The following is a 21134-nucleotide window of genomic DNA, read 5'->3' as shown; positions in this document are numbered from 1 at the left end:
ATTACCATGTGATTCAGGAAAGTTTCATTAGTTATTCCTTTAGGAAAGAAACTTGCTTTTGTTAAATTTTATTCAAATCTGTACTTTAAATGACCTTTAAATTTCAGGAGATTCTTCAAGACACCATTGTCCAATCTTCACGTTAATGAACATGCCAGATATTTTAATCTTTCCCAGGTCTGCCAAGTGTCTTCTGCTTGGAATAAGGTTTAATTGTAAGGTGCTTCATCTTAAAAAATTAAAAGTCGAAAGAATGTTTAAAAATGTATTCTGATTGTATTTGAAACACATAAAATACCTTCAGGTTTAAAAATTCTTCATAATGACTCTGGGCAAACTCCTCGATTTTCAGTTTTTACTCTCTTGCTTTACTTTCCAGCACTGCATGTACTTAAAATATACATTGTTTTTTTAAAAATCACATTGTTATTGAACTTAGGCCAAATGCTTTGAGAGTGTGGGTTTAGGGGGGACTGTAGGAAGGGGGTAAAATGTCTATAAATAGAAGTTCTTTGTTTAGCATCCACTGTGTAATAAAGTGTTGTGTAACTCTGCCATGCAATGTAAATAATAATAGTAATTTGCATTTTCTTATTACTACACATCCTCAGATGAAATCGACAGTCTTCTGCTAATATTAAGGTCAATTTCTCACTTCTTTACATGGCCCAGGGTCCTCAGGGTAATGCTAGAGGAGGGTAAGAGTTCTCCCTGTTTGGCACTCAGGACTCACAACACTACACACCCAACCACTTTTTTTTTTTTTAATATCTTTTATTTGTGGAGGGACACAATACCTTCATTTTATTTATTTATTTATTTCTGTGGTGCTGAGGATCCAACCCAGTGCCTCACACAGGCCAGGCAAGCGCTCTACCTTTGCATTTTCAGTCTCACAAACCCAAAAACAGTGTGGTCAGGGACTAGGCCACAACCAACCTTATTAGCACCTCTTTGTCTTTCTTAAATCATGATGACCCCAGAAATTCTAGCCTGGGGCATTGGACCAGATTCAGAGTAGGGAGAACAAGGAAAAATTACAAAACAAGAAAAAAATTTTTAAAGTTTACCAACCTCCAGCCTCGGCAACTTAGTGAGGCCCTGAACAACTGAGTGAGATCCTGTCTCAAAAATAAATAAATAAATAAATAAATATTGGGCTGGGGATGTGGCTCAGTAATTAAGTGCCGCTGGGTTCAATCCCTGGTACCAAAAAAAAAAAAAAAAAAAAAATGGAACATGATTGAGAATTAATGGGACTTATTTTCTGCTTTAGATTCATCACAAAAGACCAAGGGGGATGTTTTTACCCTGAGTAAATAAGCCTTAGAGTTCTGGGATATTGGACTTGCTTAGCCTAGGGGAACTAGGGACCTAGAGTTGAGTTATTAAAATGCCAGACCCTTAGAGGGAAGGAGAAGGGAAATGTTGGGTGACACAGGAGTTTCCTAACTCCTTGAGGAATTCCACAGTAGGCTTGCAGAACAGCTAGGAAGAGCAGAACAGTAGGGTAGACACACATTGCTGGTGTTCAGGGCTTGTCAACCAAATTGTGCCACAAATCGAAGACTTTGTTAAAATACAGGCTCTGGGCCACAGACTGCATTTCTAACAAGCTCTCTGGGTTTGTGGATGCTGCTGGTGTCTGGACCTTGCTTTGAGCAGCCAAAGTGGGGATTACTTCCTGTCTCCATATAATTATGGGAAGGGCATGGAGAAGGACAGAGAAGCCTAACTCCCAAGTCCTGTGGCATCGAGAGCAATGACAAAAGTTCTCGATGGCTCAGTTGTACACCAAGAGAAAGGACACTATTACCAATAGTCAAAGGAAGAGTTCCAGTGTGTGTGTTAGTTAGCTGTGTGTTACTATAACAAGATATCTGAGATAATAAACTTAAAAAGAAGAAAAGTTAATTTTGGCTCACAACTTTTGTTTTAGTCCTTGGTGGATTGGCCCGTTGGTTTTGGGCCTGTGATGAGGGGTATATCATGGAGCATATGATGAAGGCAGTTGGACACCCATGGCAGCCAGGAAGCAAAGACAGAGAGGAGGGAACCGCCGGGTTACCATTATCCCTTCAAGGACTGGTCTCCAATGACCCGAGACCTTCCCTAGGTCCTCTCTTTTAAACATTCCACCATCTTCCAATAGCACCAAGGTGGAGACCAAGCCTTTAACACCTGGCCCTTGGGGAACATTCCAGAGCCAAATGATGGCACTGTACAAAGAGCATGTCTCCCAATAGATTGCATGCACCACTGAGGACCCAGGCCCTTCTCCCTCAATTCTACCCTGTCCCTCCATGACAGTCTAGGCCTCTTGAAGGATTGCAGTGCAGAGAAGGAAGGAACCCTTAGTCCTTAGTAGTCCTTAGTCTACAGCAGACAAATTTCCAAACCATCTTGGCTCAAGGGGGCAACAGTGGAGGACCTTAAGACCCATCGGTTTAATTTAGAAGAATGAAAATACGTGAATTTTCTTGCAATCAAGTATCACTGAGGGACATCATATGAGTCCACACTTTCCATCTCAAACTTAGAATCAGACTCAAGAATCGATCACTAAATATTCATTAGTTACTCAATCAACAAGAGTTTAGGGAGATGATGGATGAAGTCATTGAGATCTGGTTGATGTGGGGGATTCGGAAAGAGAAAGTCATCAGGCGGAGGAGGACCTAAGGATTTCAAGTCCCAGTTAGCCAGTCTGGGATTTTTTTCCGTGGTCACATATGAGAAAAGGTTTCAAACAATAGTCAGCTTTTCACCACTGTGACTGAAAATACCTGAGAAAAACAACTTAGAAGAGGAAAGATTCATATTGGCTCACAGTTTCCAAGGTTTGGGACCTTGGAGGGCTGACTCCCAAACAGAAACATCAGGGCGGAAGACAGTTAAGTAGCTTATGACATCTAGGGAAGCAAAGAGAGAGAGAGAAAAGGGCCAGGGACAAGAAACATCCTTCCAAGTCACGCCCCAGGTGACCCACTTCCTCCAACCATGCTTCACCTACCTACTGTCTCCCTTCCCGGCCCCCATAGTCCATTGAGCTATGAGTGGGTCAATCCACTGGTCAGGCCAGGGCCCTCATGATCCAATCCCTTCCCCCAAGCCCCACTTCTGAGGGGACCCGGCCTTGACACACAAGTCTTTGGGGGGCCATTGCCAAGCTAAACCATAACACACACACACTTCAAATTGCTCTTGGAGGTTTTTCCCTCCTTCAAGTCTTCACTCTTCATTTAAACATGATTTAGCAATATAAACACGGTCAGGAGAAAGGCCCAGTTTGATTTTTTTGTGGTTGTTCTGCCAGCATCTACCAAAGATAGCCTCACACACCATTCTCTCTTAAGGACAAGCCTTAAAAATAAACTAAGTCTGTACTTTCTGTGTCCAAAGCCCAAACCCAAGCTAAGAGTCAAAACATGTAGGGCCCCCCCTTCCCTGATCCCACCTGAGGAGCAAGTGCCTGGGGGCTGGTCATTCTGTTGGGATTTTCTGATCCTGCTATCTCGAGGATTCAGTATTTTATTAAACCATTTCTAAATCTGGTTGGGATTACAGAAGAAAAGTTGGTGCCTGTGTACATTAATGTCACGGTTCACAGGGACATACCAGTTCAACCTGCCCTGGGCCCTCCACTAGGGCTAATTCAGGCAGAGGTGAGTGTAACAGGATTTACTACATCTTTACCCGGCCGTTGGTCACACAGTGAGTGATCCTTGCAGTGTGCTGCCGGGAGATTTTTTTTTTTTTGGGGGGGTGCTTGTTTTCAGATGCCGTTGTCTATGCTTAGCACACAGGAATTTCATGTAAAATCCAAAATCTGGTTTTCCTTGGAAAAGTGAAAGTTCTGGCAACATCTGGCTGCCGTCCCAGTATTGGTGTACTGGACACTTGTGATACTTTTAGTGTCTAGCATCTGAACCCCTCTTCTATTCTGGGATGTCCCTGGTCACAAGTCTTGGTGGGAGGCTGATGTCACCTTTCACTATTCAAGCCATATATACGGTTGACCCTTAGTGTTCACCGGGGTGGGTATCCACCAAGGACATCGGGGATATGAAAATTCAGGGACTGAAAATTCAGTCACTTTTATAAAAGGGAGTAGCATTTGCATGGAACCTACTCACATCTTCCGTGTACTTTAAATCATCTCCAGATGACTTATAATACCTATATCCTGTCAATGCTGTTAAGGGTTGCTATGCTGTGGATTTTGGGGAGTGTAAGACTCTACATGCTTGGTATGGATGCAATTTTTAAAAAACATTCTCATTTGTGTTTGGTGGAATTCGGATGTGGAACCCTCCCCGTGTGATGGGACAGCTGACTGCTAGGTAATAGTATGTGATCCAGACTCGGCCAAAAAGGCATGTCCTCCAGGCTTCTGAATGAGGTGCTAACTTTAGGAGGAGCTCAGCACAGGGGAGAACTGGGGAATTATTTCAGACAGAGGAAGCAGAGAAAGAAGCATCCAGCTTCTAGGGGCAGCAGGGGCAGTCAGATGCATTGGTTGGTGGAATCAGTGAGGATTTCCTCACTGACTTGATTCAGAGGAGTAACTGTGACCTTGGTTTCATTTGCATGTCTGGTCTTTGACCCCCTTCTTTTTTATTATTATTTTTTCCTTTTATTTTTTTGGCAGTACTGGGGATTGAATCCTAGGACCCTGTCATTGAGCGACATCCTCAGTCCTTTTATTTTTTTAAGACAGGGTCCCTTTAAGTTGCTGAGGTGCCGCAGTCCGGCTGCAGCAAAATAACCGGGGGTGAGGAGCAACTTGTGTACATTGATACAGCAGGAGTGGGAGCCGTTTACTGCAGGACAGGAGGGGTATATATACATTCCACACAGCTTATCTTAATTAACATAAACTAGATGCAGCAGTCAACCAATAAGGAATCTCCACACTTAATGGCTCGCTGGCGTTACTTCACAAACCACTCCCTCTGGCAAAATGCCAGGCGCCATCCAGACTTGTTTACAGACTCTAACACTGAGGTTGGCATCAAATTTGTGATCCTCCTGCCTCGCCTCCTGAGCAATTGGGATGACAAGGGTCATCACCCTGGTGCGCCCAGCTTTGTTCATCTTTTACACGGAGTCCTCCAGCCTTCTCAGTGGCTGAAAGCCATTCAATATCTCATTCCTATATTTTCTGCTTAAATCTTATATCTAAGAACTCTGTCCCATGGAGATAGGAGAGAGTTTTCACCCAACCCTCTTTCTTTATTTATTAGTTTCTAGACTATTTATGCAAGTTTGTAACTTACCCCAAATAAGAAAATTTTAGTCCTGGGAGAAAAGCTAAAGATTGCCTCATGAAAGGATCAGCAAAGTTGTAAGGAAAAGCTTCCCAGAAGTGTTCCCCCTCCTGAAATCTAACTGGGCAGAACTGGGTCACATACTCACCTCTTAAGCCAATCGGTAGCAAGAGGACTTGGGTTGCTGGCATTGGCTTTTCCAAGGCAGTATTTCAGTTTTGGTTGAAAAAAAAAAAAAAAGAAAGAATCACGTGGGCCTGGGGATGTGGCTCAAGCGGTAGAGCGCTCGCCTGGCATGCGTGCGGCCCGGGTTCGATCCTCAGCACCACATACAAACAAAGATGTGTCCGCTGAAAACTAAAAAATAAATATTAAAAAAATTCTCTCTCTCTCTCACTCTCTCTCTTAAAAAAAAAAAGAATCACCTCAAATGCTTTTTATTTCTTTCATCTTATGTTTTGCAGTATTGGGGATTGAACCCAGGACCCCGCACATTTTAGGCAAACCTTCTACCAATGAGCCACATCCCTAGCCCTTTTAATTTTATTTTAAGGCAGGGTCTCCCTAAATTGCCCAGGCTGGCCTTGAACTTGTGATCCTCCTACCTCAATCTCCCAAATAGCTGGGATTACAGGTATGGGCCACCATACCCAGCTGGGGATGCTTTAAAAAATACCAAAGTGGGGTTCCCACTCTCAGAGGCCAGATTTTATTGGTCTGGCTGACCTTCTTCTGGTAGTGAAATTTTTAAAGCTTCCCAGGTGCTTTTAATAGCCCATCCAGTGCATCGAGTCAGTGACCTGATCCAGTCCCCACCCCTCCCCATCTTAACCTGCCAATACTGAGGTCGAAGGAGATGTTAAGTAATCTGCCCAATCAACAGCAAAACAGAAATAAGAAAACCACTCACACAAATGACATTTAAGAAGACAAGTTTTTTGTTTTTGTGTTTTTTCCTTCTCCAGAATATGCATGTGAGTACTGTTAAATAAAATTCATTGGGGGAGAGTTGTTTTGGACTAAACTCTTGAACTAGACTCCAACAGACCAGAGCAAACCAGAATGAAGTTACTTGTGCTTGTTAGGTGACATGTGATCAAAATGAACTTTAAAGTGGTCCAGTTTTCCAAAAACAAACAAGTAGAAAACAACCAGGAGCAACCAATTCAAAAGGTCCAAAATCGGCATGCTAAGAATGTCCCTTTTCCTTTTCTTTCTTTCTACTACTGGGCAATATTCCCAGCCCTTTTCTTTTTTTATTTTGAGACAGAGTCTTGCTAAGTTATAGTCTGACCTCGAATGTGCAATCCTCCTGCCTCAGCCTCCCACCTGAGTAGCTGGATCATAGGTATGTGCCCCTTGGCCCAGCCCCTTTGGCTTTAATCCTTCATATCTGTCCATGTGCTGTGGCTATAATAAAATGCCTAGATAATGTACAAAGAAAAGAGATTTATTCCACTCACAGTTTTGGAGGCTGAAAGTCCAAGACTAGGTATCCCCATTGGTGAGGGTCAAATGGCAGATAACATCATGGTGGAAAAGGAAGCCAGAGGAAGATTCAAGAGTCCCGCTTGCTGTTTTAGAATAACTCATTCTTGCAGGAAGAGCTAATGCACTCTACAAGACTAGTATCAATCCCTTCTCAGGGTTGTAACCAGGTGACCTAGTTAGTTACTTTGAACTAAGCCCCACTACTTAATTGTCCCAGCCCTTCCCAACACCACCACAGTGTGCACCAGTTTTCAGACATGTGACCTCTTAGGAACACACTCAGGTCACATCCAAACCATGATACCCTCTAAGGAAAGTAGCTGCAAAATTAAAAATTCGCATCTTTCTTGTCCCTTGTTTCTGTTTTCTTCATTTTTTCCTGTTTAAAACTCACTCCTTCGGCTCAGCTTATAGTAGCACCCTTCTGTTTTATAGATGGGATGCTGTTTGGTTCATGAATTGCTAATAAAAGCTAAGTAGATCATTAAACTCAATTTATTGAAATTTTGTTTTCAGACAGCACCCATTGTTTTTCTTAGACTGTGAAGTCCTGGGAAGTTCAAAGACTGAGAAGTATCACAAGGTGTCACCACACCCATACTTGCTCAGTGGCAAGACCAGTTGGATCCCTGCAATTTGAGTTGGAAGGAGAGGTATATGGGTTAGAACAAAAGTGACTTCACCCTGGCTTGAATGTACCGGTTTATCTTAAGATAGTATTAAAGACTCAGGTGGATCCCTGGAGCCAGGGTCTGATTGTGAATTCCTACCTATGATTCTAGTGGTTTTACCTATTTATGAGATGCTGTGAAACCCAGCAGGAAAAACTAGCCAGGCTCACTCAGGGGCAATCCTGGCAATTATGACTCAAGATGGCTGCAGTCAGTCAAGCTGTCTATATACAAAACTGAACAGCGGATGCACAAAGCATTTTATGAGAACTTATTCCAATCTTGTTTGAATTTTTCAGCTCAAGGGGGTGATGTCATCAAGCTCCTAATGCAAAGAGTCCTTAGTAATTCCTTATCATGGTGGTTGAATGAAGCCCCAGCATCATAACCTCATCATCAATATGAAAGAAGAACCACATAGGTGGAGAATGTTAGAGGGAAGGGGAGAGTGCAGAGGTAAGGGGCCGGGTATTTTTCATGTTTTATTGTGTTTAGTTCTCACAGTCATCTTTGAGTAGATGTTACTGGAGGAGGAGAGAAGCAATCTGCCTAAGGCTAAGTACACTAGTGACCTGAGCAACCAGCATTCAAGTTGGTCTTGGAGGAAGGAGAAAGCAGAGGCGCTGTTGTCCCAAATGCTTTCTGACCCCACTTTCCTGGATCCCCAGGCAGGAGCCATGGGTGCAGTCATAGCTACACTGGTATATCTGCCCTGTGTCCTACTCTGTTCCTAAATCAGGTGACAATGATATAATTGGATACAAGGAATACAGCTCCCTCTGAATCCAACTGCTGGTCTCCTCTAGTATTTTTATCTTTTTCATTAGGTTAAAAAAAACTTTATTATGGACATTATACACACTCATTATTGGAAAATACAGATCAGCCAAAGAGAAAAATGGCCCAGCATCCCCTTACCTCAGGAAAAACACTACACTTTGGGTCCCAATTCTCCTAAGGATTTCAGATCAACAGGACGCCGTTCTGTTTGTTAATTATCCCTTTCCAATTTGCACGTATTAAGCAACCCGAAGTTTATTTTTATTATTATTTTTGTTTGCTTGTTTACACTCTGGAATCGCTTCCTGGAGGTTGGTCCTCTAAATTTTGCTGGACAAGGGACAAGGATTCGGGAAATAGGTGGGTGGGAGTTCTGTTTGGGGTTTTCACGTCCTAATATTTATCTCTCGTCCTTGGGACCGAAAGGTACTGCGAGCCTTTTCTCCTGTGGGCATTTCTACTCAAGAACCGCGCCTTCATTTTTTTTTTTTTTTTTGCTTCAGCTCTGGCCGCTTTCTGCTCCTTTGCACGTAGGTGTCTGAACCTTGGGGACAGCTGGCCTCAGCCAGGAGACCTTAATTTGTAATGACATCTGGCGGCTGCAGGGGGTGGTCTTGCCTCTCGGGCTCCGTCACTCTGGAACCCCCTCGGTGTCCGAGGGCGCGAGGCTGGCTGTAGGGAGGGAGGGAGGATGGCGGCCCGCACCTCCGGTAGCCTAGCAACCGGCGCCTTAGCAACGGAGAGGGGGCGGGGCCGCGGGAGGAAGTCGGAAGCGGGAAGCCAAATCTCGCGAGAATTGGGTGGCGCGCGAACTCTGAGCGACAGGGTCCGAGAGGGGGGTCCAGTGGCGGCAGGAGGCTTGAAGGTGTTGAGGGACGACGACAACGACGGCGGCGGCGGCCCCGGTCACCTGAGCCTCCCGGCCATGGAGGCCTCAGCGCCCAAGCAGCAGCAGCAGCCCACGACAGTCAAGATCAGGAACCTGCCCTGGTAGGAGGCTGCCCGGCCGCCGCGGAGGGAAGCGGTCGGCCGCGGGGTGCTGGTTAGGGCTGATGGCAGTTTAGGGACTTCGGAGTGGGATGGTTGCACCCCGTTCTGACCCTGCCGACCTGGGCCCTCCACCGCCCTTGCCTGGCCCCGGTTCCCACCGTTCTATTTCGAACTCTTGCCGGGCTCCCCCGTGGCCCCCATCCTGTCCCCGCAAACGGAAAGTGGCTTTCGCTCCTGGGAACAGCCCGAGGGCTCCCATCCTGCCACTGAAATGCCCTCTTCCCTCCTGCCGGAACCTTCAGTGCCACCGACTCTGTTATTCGCTTTACCGAACGACGTCACCCTCTTGCACGTTTGATCTTTTAGAAAGGCCCCATAAGGTAGATGCTGTTTGCATTCAAATTTTACTTGTGAAGAAAGTGCATTTTAGAAAAGTTAGAAGACGGGCTTGGGTTTGCATCCAGATTGTCTGGACTCCGAACTTGCATTCTTCATCCTCCCATTGCAACGACTACATCTTAGTGATGCTTTAAAGACATTGATGGGATTTGGCTTGATTTAGAAAAACTCCAGGCTGTTCTTGTGTAATAACCAGTTAACTTTGTTATACTGTAAGCCACATAACATAAAATACATAGTTGTGACCATTTTAATATATAGTTTAGTGGCATTAAGTATGTCCAGAATATAGTCGTCCCACTATCTCCTTCCAAATATTTTCATTACCCCACATGGAAACCCTATACTTGTTGGCACTCACTTCTCATTATCCCCTCCTCTCCCACCACAGGCAACCACTAATCTACTTCCTGTCTCCATGGATTGGCCTGTTTGGGACATTTCATATAAGTAGAACTATACAATATGTGACCTTTTGTGTCTGGCTTCTTTCACTTAGCATAATGTTTTTAGAGTTCGTCCTTTATTCCCTTTTTTTTTATATTTATTTTTTAGATGTAGTTGAACACAATACCTTTATTTTATTTATTTACTAATTTTTATGTGGTGCTGAGGATCAAACCCAGGGCCTCGCACATGGTAGGTGAACACTCTCCAGCTGAGCCACAACCCCAGCCCCATCCTTCATTCCTTTTTATGACCAAATCATATTTCGTGGCATGCATAGACCACATTTTATTTATCTATTCATCTGTTGATGAATAGATATATTCAGATTCATTTTGAATATATTTCAAATTCATTTCGAAGTGGAAGGTGTCCATCCAGGGGGAGATTATAGGCATATGGCTGAAAAGATGAGATTAGAGCTGTTTTCAACCTCAGCACTATTGACATTTGGGGCCAGATTCAGGGATGCCAGGAGGGTTTGGACAGCATAGCTGTACTGTGCATGGTAGGATGTTTAGCAGTGTCCCTAGCACCTACCCATGAGATTCCATTAGCCCCCTCCACCAGCTATAATAATTAAAAGTGTCTGCAGATGTCACCAAATGTTCTCCAGCAGATAAAACTGCCTCTGGTTGAAAAACTGTGGTCTGTATTCAAACTTAAAGGATTTGTTTCTTTCCTCTTTGAATTGGGATATGAAAGACTTCTTTTGCACATAATATAATATTCTTGTATTTATATATGTTGTAATGTGCTAAATTACATTTCAGGGTTGAAAAATACCGGCCACAGACACTGAATGATCTCATTTCTCATCAGGACATTCTAAGTACCAGTAAGTATCCATGTGTCAATTGCTGTCCCACTTGTAGAACCTATGTAAATTTCTTGGTGATACTGTCTCTGCTGAGTAATCACTTTAAAGAAACTGTTTGAGCTTTCTAAGGTGTGGCTTTACAGTTTTTCTTACCTGCATCTGCCTTTGATTGGGACATTGCATTAGGTTGAAGTGCATTCAGCCCAAGTCAGAGAACCACAGTGAATGAAGCAGCTTCCAAAGACTGATGGCATCTCTCTTTCTTTCTGATCCTCAGTTCAGAAATTCATCAGTGAAGACCGACTGCCACACCTGCTTCTCTACGGCCCTCCAGGGACAGGAAAGACATCCACCATCCTAGCCTGTGCTAAACAGCTATACAAAGACAAAGAATTTGGCTCCATGGTCCTGGAGGTAAATAGGATTATTCTTACTCTACAAATGACTAAGGACTCTAGCCTCTTAACTTTAGTTCTGCTAATTTTACTTTGAAAGTAAGCTGCCCACTGGCAGTTGGGAGAGATTTGGGTCTGGAATAAGGTGTTTCACTTTACCTTTTGCAGTAGTGGTCTGCATTGGCATTGGTCAACTCCAGGGCAGTTGCCTAGGTGTTTTTCTTTCTTGTTGCCAGCTTTTACCAAATTTTCCTTGATGGCACTATCGCTTCCTATCTGCTGCGTGGCCCGTCTTAACTGTTCTCCCCATTCCACTGCCCTGTTCATGCTCTGAAGACTGAGCTGTACGAACTATAAGCTCCCTTGCTCTTTGGCTCCTGGTTGGCTTTGGCTGAAATGGCCAATGTCAGAGGACAAGAAAATGATGGCTGGACCTATCCCCAGGGTTAACAGCAGGCAGCAGCCCCCACTTGCAGTCCCATCCCATGGTAAAGGCAGCCTCACAGCCTTCTCCAGGGACTTCCAGCCCCTGCCTCCTCCAACACCTTCAGGCTTGGGGGTGATAACAGGTACTACAGAGCCCTGGGAAGCCCATACCCCACCAACACATTTTAAGACATCTCTTCGTTTAATTCTCATTAATTGTGGCATACTCAAATGCCATCTGAATATTGTGGGGACTTTGACTGATGCATGTAGATCACAGAAATCTAAAGATTTTCTTTTGCAAGGAAAACTTTTGAATTACTCTTTAGACATGGGTCTCAGAACCTCACTGCTGCCACCGGTCCTACCTCAGTACATTTACAATGTGGTGACCCTGAGTTGTTCTGGGTTATGACAGATAAAATTAGCATTGTTCTGTTCATTCCAGACATCCTCTTTCCTAGCTTGCGCTAGACAGTTATACAGAGATACAGATGCAGTTATACAAAGATCAGCTCCATGGTCTTGGAGGTAAATAGGATTGTTCTTACTCTACAAATAACTAAGGACTTCACAGGTGCTGTTCAGGGTAACCAGGACAATTTTTTACTTCCCAAATTTGGGTAGAAAGATCGTCCTCAAAGGGTGAGAGAAAAATTGCCTTTCAGAATATAATGTGATGATTAAATTTTTAGTATAACTGTCATCTTTAAAAAAAAAAAAAAAAAAGATTCTCTCTTAGCCATCATTAGCCTGGAGAACTAGTTTGCTGAACTGGATTGATGAAAAGATGTATTAAAACCAAGAATTCATATAGTAAACAATGTGTTTTTCACTGTGGCTTCTCTCCTCCACATTTAGCTGAATGCTTCCGATGACCGAGGAATAGATATTGTTCGGGGGCCAATCCTGAGCTTTGCCAGCACAAGGACAATATTTAAGTAAGACTCATTTGTGTAATTTCTCTCCCTAGAAATTTAAAAAAAAATATTTTTAAAATTGCCAATGGATCTTTATTTATTTATATGTGGTGCTGAGAATCCAACCCAGTGCCTCACCCATGCTAGGCAAGCACTCCATCACTGAGATGATACGGCTTAATTTTATTATTATTATTTTTTAATCTTTCAGCTTAAAAAGGCAAAAATGACTTTGTCAAAGCAGACATAAAAAAAAGAGAGAAAGTTCAGGGGGTGTGGTAAGAAATGTCATGAAGCTTGTGTTACGATGAAATATTCTCTAAACTTGCATTAGCAGTTTGACTCTGGGAAGCATGGACTTTATTTTGATAGTTATCTGAGGACTGATTGCATCCTAAGTCTAGATGAGCGGGTTTGAATTTTAGCAAAAATAAATTGAGATTAAAATGAACCAGGATAGTGGTTTGAAAAAGAAGAAAAAGGTGAAGAGGCTGGGGCGTACCTCAAGGAGATGGAAGACGCAGATGGTGGGCCAGGCGGGGCTCTGCAGAGCTCAGGCGTAGCAGGTGCGAGGCCCTGGGTTCCATCTCCAGCCCCAGGATGGACAGAACAAATGGAGGGGGGGTGTGCAAGGAAGGCGCAGGCACAGAAGCACAGGCAAGTACGGGTTAGACCTCGGTCCCCAGTACGGGTTGAAGGATCTAGGGGCGTTTCCTGTTTGTGTGACCACACGGCGCAGCTTTGGTCAGGGTTCTGGGAGAGCTAGATTTCAAGAGCAGGCCTGAGACACAAATGTGAAAATGCAGGTTTGGGCCTGGGTGTTGAAGAGACTGGAGAGTCTTGTAGACGTGCCGTTTGTCTTTGTAGGAAAGGGTTTAAGCTAGTGATCTTGGATGAAGCTGATGCCATGACGCAGGATGCCCAGAATGCCTTGAGAAGAGGTAAGAAGAGCTGCTAGCATGTGTCCGCCCATGAGAGCCCTGAGAGGAGAGTTAGGAGTTCTGGACACAAGATGCCTGTATGGCTTATTTTCCATCTTGTTCATCTTCTGGTCCAGAGGCTCCTTTGGGTATCTTTCTCCATGAACCCCGTGATCCGGACAAAATACCCTGTAGTCAGGGTGTCCCATTGCAGCAGCTTAAGGACATAAGCCCAGTTAGGACTTAAGTATGACCAAGTCACTGGTGCTTTGTCCTCCTTTGTGGCTGGATTCAATTTTAGGTTGGGAATTTGAATCACTTGATGGTTCAAATCAAATTTCTAAACTATGGCCCTTCTGCCCTCCACACCGTTAGATGCAAATCAGCCAGGAGAAGGATGTCTAGAGTGTGCGCAGAAAGCTGCCTGGCTGCTTGCCGAGCTGGGCAGGAGCGGGAGAATGCTGCTGTCAGTCTCCAGGAGCCAGTGCGTTATTTCTTTGTAGCAAGTTCTGGGGGAGGAGGAGGCAGTTGGCTGTCTTCAGTCCTGGAAGCTCTGGCAGCCTTTCTTCAGCATCGTGTTCCGCAGAGTGACTGTCAGTCTGAGCAGATCCCTATGTGGGAACACAGGGTCCCTGCAGAACGATACTGGTGTCTAAGCATCGCTCGGCTCGGGTTGCTGCTCCCTCGGAGCGCTCTGAGGCCTGCAGATAAGGTCTACGGGGAAGTGTGCAAAAAGCCAGTCCCCCCTCCAGCCCACCATGCCACTTCATGTGGAGGGCTGGCTCTCATGTACTGGGCTCAGATCTTAAAGGATAAGTTGCCAAGGTGCTGGAATCATGGTAAATCATAAACCCTGACACGTTCAGTAGCTTTTGAAAGAAGATCTCTGGTCCCAAACACCACACCCCCCTGTTTCCTTGCAGGTAACTCCCCCACTTGTATGTAGTGTTGACTATTCCCGTGCCCTCCTGGGACCCAAGAAAAGGCCAGGGTTTTAGGTCCTTTGAAGAATTGGAATGGCCTTTGACCTAAGGTTGTTTTATTTTTCTTCACTAGTGATTGAGAAATTCACTGAAAATACCAGATTTTGCCTCATCTGTAACTATTTGTCCAAGATCATCCCCGCCTTGCAGTCTCGGTGTACGAGGTTCCGGTTTGGTCCCCTGACACCTGAACTCATGGTTCCCCGCCTGGAACATGTTGTAGAAGAAGAGAAGTGAGTACATTGTAAAGCAGGAAAGTCGAGATCGTGGGATTGAGTGGAGCACAGGTGGGACCCTGGCTCGCTGGCTGGTGACGTTGCAAATGACTTAGCAGAACTCCTGGCTCGGGAAGCATCGGGGCCACCAGCTGCTGTCGTTTTCTCTGATATCTCTTGGACATTCTTCCTCATAAAACTCATTTGACTCTTCTTGATTCCATCCTCCTCCCCTGGAAGCTGTCCCAATTTCCTCCTCCTCTGTCGCTGTAAACTGCATGCTGCCGAGTCCCTTCTGCAGGTGCTGCCAGCCTCTCCTGACTAGAAGGCAAAGTTCTGAGGCATTCTGTTCTGAATGATCAGACGTCAAGCCAGGAGCCAACCCAAGCAGCTGCTTATTCTGAAGGATGTGTTTGGGCTCTGTCCCCATGGTCCCACAAGGGCTCTTTCTTCTCGGGGTGCTCACTGTAAGATGGCTTGGACTTGTCTTTCCAGATCTGGGGTAGGCTGAAACTAATATGAAGCCCCTGTGCCTAGGAACCAGAGTGATTTCTTGGTTTTGATCAGGAAAGTACTGTTGACTCTTTTTTTTTTTTCTTTCTTTCTTTGGGGGCCCTGATAATGTGAGGCCATCTTGTTCCCTTGGGTGAATGCTTGTGCTGTCCAGGGACGCATAAATCCCCTGCCTGTTGACTTTCAGAGTCGATATAAGTGAAGATGGGATGAAAGCACTTGTGACTCTCTCCAGCGGAGATATGCGAAGGGCTCTGAATATTTTGCAGGTATGGTTTTCCTCAAAGTAAATCTCAAGTCATTGCTTCAAAATAACTTTTTGGGAAAGGCAACAGGACAATCAATCTGTAGCTTCAGAAATCTAGAAATGGTAAGACAGGTCTCACAATGTCCTAGACCTCCTTACTGTTTGTATTTGGCTAATTGAAAGAATCAGTCAAGCCAGATACAGTGGCACATGCCTGTAATCCCAGCAACTGGGGCGGCTGAGGCTGGAGGATCGCAAGTTGGAGGGCAGCCTAGGAAACTTAGTGAGACCCTATCTCAAAAAAATAAAGAAAGGCTGGGGGTGTAGCTCAGCGGTAGAGCACCCTGGGTTCAATCCCCAGTACTGCAAAAACAAGCAAACAAAAGAAGTATTTGTCACAAACAAGGCAGGGGCAGGAAGGGGTTCTGCAGCTCTAATAGCAACAAGTGGCCAGCTCCTGGAATGAGGCTAGCTCTGACCACTGTGGGAAATGGCAGGGCCCAAGTTGTCCTGGGCCCTGGTCATATTGCTGCTGCAGTAAGTTCTTCTTGGCCACCTGCAGGTTGGCAGCTGCTGACAGCCTCAAAGATCTCCCCCTCTATCTGCAGAGCACCAATATGGCCTTCGGGAAGGTGACAGAGGAGACTGTCTACACCTGCACAGGGCACCCGCTCAAGTCAGATATCGCCAATATTCTGGACTGGATGTTGAATCAGGACTTCACCACAGCCTACAGAAGTACCCTTTCTCGTGTGCTCCACCATGGTTAGGGCCTGCGAGGAGCCCCCATAGCTCAGGCTGCAGCCAGCATCTGCACCTTGCTAGCAGAGGACGTCTGGCTGCACGTGACTGGCCAGCCTGTTGTGGGAGCAGGCGTCTGTAGGCACAGCGGGTGCTTGTCTTTAACATCCCACAGATTCCCGAACAGCTCTGGCCTGGGTCAGGCTTGAAGCAGTGTGGCTCACAGACAGGAGGGAAATAGTCCTGGGGAAGAAGATGCAAGGGTTTTAAAGCAGTCAGTGTTGGTGCTTGTTTTGCTGTAAATCTAAAACCTCAGGATAGTGATATGAATGCATTTTGTTCTGTTCTCTACTGGAAGGAAAAACAACTGGGCCCTGTAGAGAGCACTTATTGAAGGTAAAATGTAGGAGAAAGAATTGGGGCCTAACACGTGGCTAGGAATTGGAAGAGAAGCAGCCATGTTGAGATTAAAGCCATCAGGGTTGGGATTCAAAATCCTCTGCAGTGTGTTTGTTCTGGAACTTGTTCTCTGCCTTGACTGCACCTCCCCAGATATCATGGAGTTGAAAACTCTGAAGGGTTTGGCGTTGCATGACATCCTGACCGAGATTCACTTATTTGTTCACAGAGGTAACCTGCTTTGTTCCCTGGCTAAAAAGCTGTGGCAGTCACTCCCTTGGGTTTCTGGTGGTTACAGAGGGAGCTCACCAGGCTCTATCCTTCTTTTTTTTTTTGTACCAGGGATTGAACTTGGGGGTGCTTAACCACTAAGCCATATCACCAGCCCTTTTTGTATTTTATTTAGAGAGAGGGTCTCCCTGAGTTGCTTAGGGCTTCACCAAAGTGCTGAGGCTGGCTTTGAACTTGAGATCCTCCTGCTTCAGCCTCCTGAGTCACTGGGATGACAGGTGTGCGCCTCTGTGCCCTGCACCAGGCTTTATTCTTGAAACAAAGAAACAAGGAGGAAGTATTATAAACCTGACCCTCAATTTTTATTAGTTTTGTCTTGCTGTTTAAAATTTTGTTTCAAAAACCTTGTAATCTCTGGAATTGCTGGGTGAATAGGAAAAAACTCCTGAAGACTAACTTTACTTCTTCCAGGGGTTTGTGTTTTACAGCAGTAAGTAGAATGTTTTAATTCACATTTCTACAAGAATACTTACCCTGAGGAGAGGGGGAGGGGAGTCTGTCTTAATGTCAGCCAAAGCAATCTTAAGGACCCATCTCTAGCCCCATGCTTGCTGGAACCTCTGTAGAGTGGATTCTCAGCCTGGGCAGCACCTAGGGATCATGCCAGGCATTGAGTCAGCTCTGGGGAGGAGCTGGGTGCGGCATTTTTTCAGGCTCCTGTGTGATCCCCTGTTCAGTGGTTTAGAGCTCTTCCCTCCTCAGTCTCCACAGATGGGAGGCCACCTGGGTCGGGGACTGGGCTGGCCTGTGTAGAGCCAGCTGCCGTGGGTGTTCCTGAAACTGAGAACTCGGCTCTCCAGTTACCTTGTAGAGCCACCCAAAAAAAGCAGTGTTGCTGTCCCTTCTGTGTTCCTCTTGTCACTGTGGGATCTCATATACATACACTCACACACACACTTTTTTAAACTACACTATTAAGAATTACAAAATAGTGGGGCTGGGGATGTGGCTCAAGCAGTAGCGTGCTTTCCTGGCATGTGTGCTGCCCAGGTTCGATCCTCAGCACCACATACAAACAAAGATGTTATGTCCTCTGAGAACTAAAAAAAAAATAAATAAACATTAAAAAAAAAAAGAATTACAAAATAGTGAATGAAAAGTATGAAACTCCACCATTTTTACTTTCGTAGACATCTGGGAACTTGTGATCAGTCTGAGGCCTCAGAAGTCCACTCTTACTATTTGATGTTTAAACTCATTCTTGTCGGGAGAAGTTCAGTGTTAAAAGTATGAGTTTAAACACATACTTTTCCTCTGGGTTTTTTCCTTTTGGGGTGGTGGTAGTAGGGGGAGCCCATGCTCATTTGATTTTTTTTTTTCCCTCAGTGGACTTTCCATCATCAGTTCGAATACATTTATTGACCAAAATGGCAGACATCGAGTGAGTATGAATTTCCCAGTTTTAATTCTTTTCTGCCCCCAGCGCACCCCTGTTGTGAGGTTTTTCTTTCCACTTGTGTGGTCTTAGCATTCTTGATTACCTCATTTGTGATATAATCTAGTTTGGGATGACAGTAAATGGGATGTGGCAGAGGATGGAGATGCTTATTTAAGTCAGCACAAGGCCAAGCAGATCAGTTACAGATTTGAGATGAGGGCCTTTCCTTTGGCCTCAAAGGCTTCGCCCACATTCTGAAGATGCTCTCATTTTGGGGGAGACGTGCTCCAGTTCAGGCTTGTAGGTCATTTGGGGACGACTAGCTCTCCAGGCATTTTGGCATACTGAAACATATTAGGGGGGAAAGTCAACACAAACTCAATTTTCCACTTTGTCTGGTTCAGTAAACACTGTTATTAGCCCCCAGTGAAGCTGGCAGCTATCATTTAAGTAGACAGAGCATTGGGTTCAAACTAGACGTCAGTATAGGCCAACTCTAATTTGCTGTCACTAAGCTTTCATGTGTACAAATTAGGTCACTTCTTATCACTATGCTGTATGATTTTGCTTTTGATGGCTGGGCACTTAAAAGGTGGCAAGATGAACCGCCTGTGTCCTGCTCTACTTACTAGACCACAGACTCCCATAAGTATCAGCCCAACTTCACAGTGAAATGTCAGTTACAAGGAAGGAAATCTCCATTTTAATTCCTCTTAGTACAGCTGGTAGAAGAAATAACCCTTAATCACATGAATTATGCCCCACTAGAGTTAGAACAAACTAAGTCCAGAACACTGCTGTTGGTAGATTTAAAATTTGTCTTCAAGTTTCAGATTTCTAAACCAGTATTAGAGTAAGGAGGGAGTGTCAAGGAGTTTGCTGTCAAGGATCATTTTGGATCAGCTCCCATGCCCCTCCTTTGCTCTCCAGTTCTCTTACCCACAGGCAGCTCTCTGTGACGTTCTTTATTCTTGTGTTTGTTTTATTTTAGGTACAGGCTTTCTGTTGGCACCAGTGAGAAGATTCAGCTGAGCTCCCTCATTGCTGCTTTTCAGGTTACCCGAGACCTGATTGTGGCAGAGGCCTAGGTGCTCCAAGCCGATCTCCACCTCTCAGGGCCCATCCCTGACTGGAGAACAGAGGACTCAGTTATAGGTGTGGCCGTAGAATGAAGCCAGTCATCCCAGGTCTTGGAAAACTCTGGTCCAGGATGGACGGGCAGATATTTACAAAGTACTGTCTTGGTTGTTTGAAACACCAATATAGAAAACAATTTTAACATATACCTATCTTATCACACTGCTTTTTACTTTTTTGGTATTTTTACCCTTTAGTTGCTTGGATAACAGGAAATTGGCCTACCCTTTGGTCTGTAACATGAGGTTTTCTAATCTACTGTGGTCCAAATGTCTTTCAACTCAAGGTAATCACCTACAAAGTTTATCAACGTAATATTTGGCATTATAAACTTTATAAACAAGTTCTAGTGAATTTCTGGCCCAAACTGTTCTATTTTTATAAAACAGTGAACACTTTAAAAACTAATCTTTTTGGTTCCCCTCTTGCAGTAGAACTTGTAGCAGGTTTCAGTGGTGTGGACAATAGGAAAAAACTTGAAATTTTAAATACAGAGCTAGCCTCTGAATCGTGCCATCTTAGGCCATTGCTTACACTAGCTTTATACTGGGAGGGCCTGTCAGATGAAGCCCAACCCGAAACCTGGACCTGCTCAAAGGACTGATCCCAAAGATACAGTAATCTCTTTTACAGTTTTGCTTTAAAGTAAGGCTAAAGCAGCTAGCTTGGTGCTCACAAGTGATGCTGCTTCTTAGCCAGCGTTAGAAATGATGACTTATCTGTAATTGTACTGAATAAACTTTCTTTTAGGCTGTTCCTTACAATGTTGTCAAATTCTTATGCCTCCGTTTAACAGTGGCTCAATTTCAGTTTTTTAGCTTTACAGTGGTACAAGTGCAATGTGTTCAGTAGAAACCAGATTTCTAATTTTGACCTTGGGCTGGACTAGCAACATGCCCTGCACTACTCCAGTGATGCTGGGCAGCAGCAGGGCTGTAGCTCCCACCAGCCTCAATATCATAAGGGGAAACTCCACTGCCGCCCTCCCATGTGCTGCTCTGCTGTTCAGCCTATCCGTTGTGTGAAAAGCACCTCTGATATGGGTATTTCCAAATTAAAATGGGTTTATGGAGATGCAGCCCCGTGGTAAGCTGAGGAGCATCTGACATCAAAAGGGAGAAGTAGGTTGGTTATCCCTCCATCTAGACGGCTCACTAGCAGTTTGAAGCTATTAGCCAAGTAGGCCCCAAGGAAACAAAACCCCCCAGGGCTTCCCAGGGCCCTCTCTCTGATACTTCAAGATGGTCATGAAACTAAAAGGTTACCAGCCCATTCCTGCCCCTCCCACTGTACTGCTTGTTCTAAAAGGTGATTGTTAAATTTTATTGTTTCTCAGTCCTGGGGACTGAACCCAGATGTAGTCTAACACTGAGCTCTATCATCAGCCCTTTTTAAAAATTTTGAGATGGTCTAAGTTGCCACAAGCCTGGCCTCAAACTTTCCATCTTCCCGTCTCAGCCCTCTGAGTAGCTGAGCTTACAGGGGTGTGCCACCATGCCCAGTTGATTCTTTTTTCTTAATGTGGGAGGAAAAAAAGAAACAGAGCCAAAAGCTTTTGTTTTTGTTTTTTTCTTCAATGAAAGCCTTATTTTGAAATGTTTTTTCTTCAAGCAATGAAGGTGGTAGAGGAGATTCCTCTGTCTCATTAAGTTGTTACGCTGCCTCCATAAAGGATCAATTAAGAAAGCCAAAGAATAAGAT

General features: G+C 44.7%; 1 protein-coding gene across 1 annotated transcript; it reads left to right on the top strand.

Moving 5' to 3' along the window:
- The first annotated feature begins 8999 nt into the window (after positions 1–8999).
- On the top strand, positions 9000–20197 carry Rfc5 (replication factor C subunit 5). The gene is made up of 11 exons (XM_046446225.2): positions 9000–9202; positions 10822–10886; positions 11146–11282; positions 12551–12630; positions 13477–13550; positions 14586–14745; positions 15428–15509; positions 16096–16225; positions 16781–16858; positions 18245–18299; positions 19288–20197. Exons 1-11 carry the CDS (start codon positions 9138–9140, stop codon positions 19382–19384), a joined length of 1023 nt encoding a protein of 340 aa, XP_046302181.1. The 5' UTR covers positions 9000–9137; the 3' UTR covers positions 19385–20197.
- Positions 20198–21134: the final 937 nt, after the last annotated feature.

This window comes from Marmota monax, unplaced genomic scaffold, assembly GCF_021218885.2.
Source record: "Marmota monax isolate L192 unplaced genomic scaffold, Marmota_monax_Labrador192_F-V1.1 WCK01_AAM20220418_F8-fsc00092, whole genome shotgun sequence".
Lineage (NCBI taxonomy): Eukaryota > Metazoa > Chordata > Mammalia > Rodentia > Sciuridae > Marmota > Marmota monax.
This window is presented reverse-complemented; position numbering and strand designations above follow the sequence as displayed.

Excerpts from the sequence above, each read along its gene's own strand:
- Rfc5 (XM_046446225.2), top strand. The coding sequence starts at position 9,138 with ATGGAGGCCTCAGCGCCCAAGCAGCAGCAGCAGCCCACGACAGTCAAG. Across the intron at positions 11,283-12,550 it reads TTGGCTCCATGGTCCTGGAG|CTGAATGCTTCCGATGACCG; the intron begins GTAAATAGGATT and ends CTCCACATTTAG. Across the intron at positions 16,859-18,244 it reads TCACTTATTTGTTCACAGAG|TGGACTTTCCATCATCAGTT; the intron begins GTAACCTGCTTT and ends TTTTTCCCTCAG.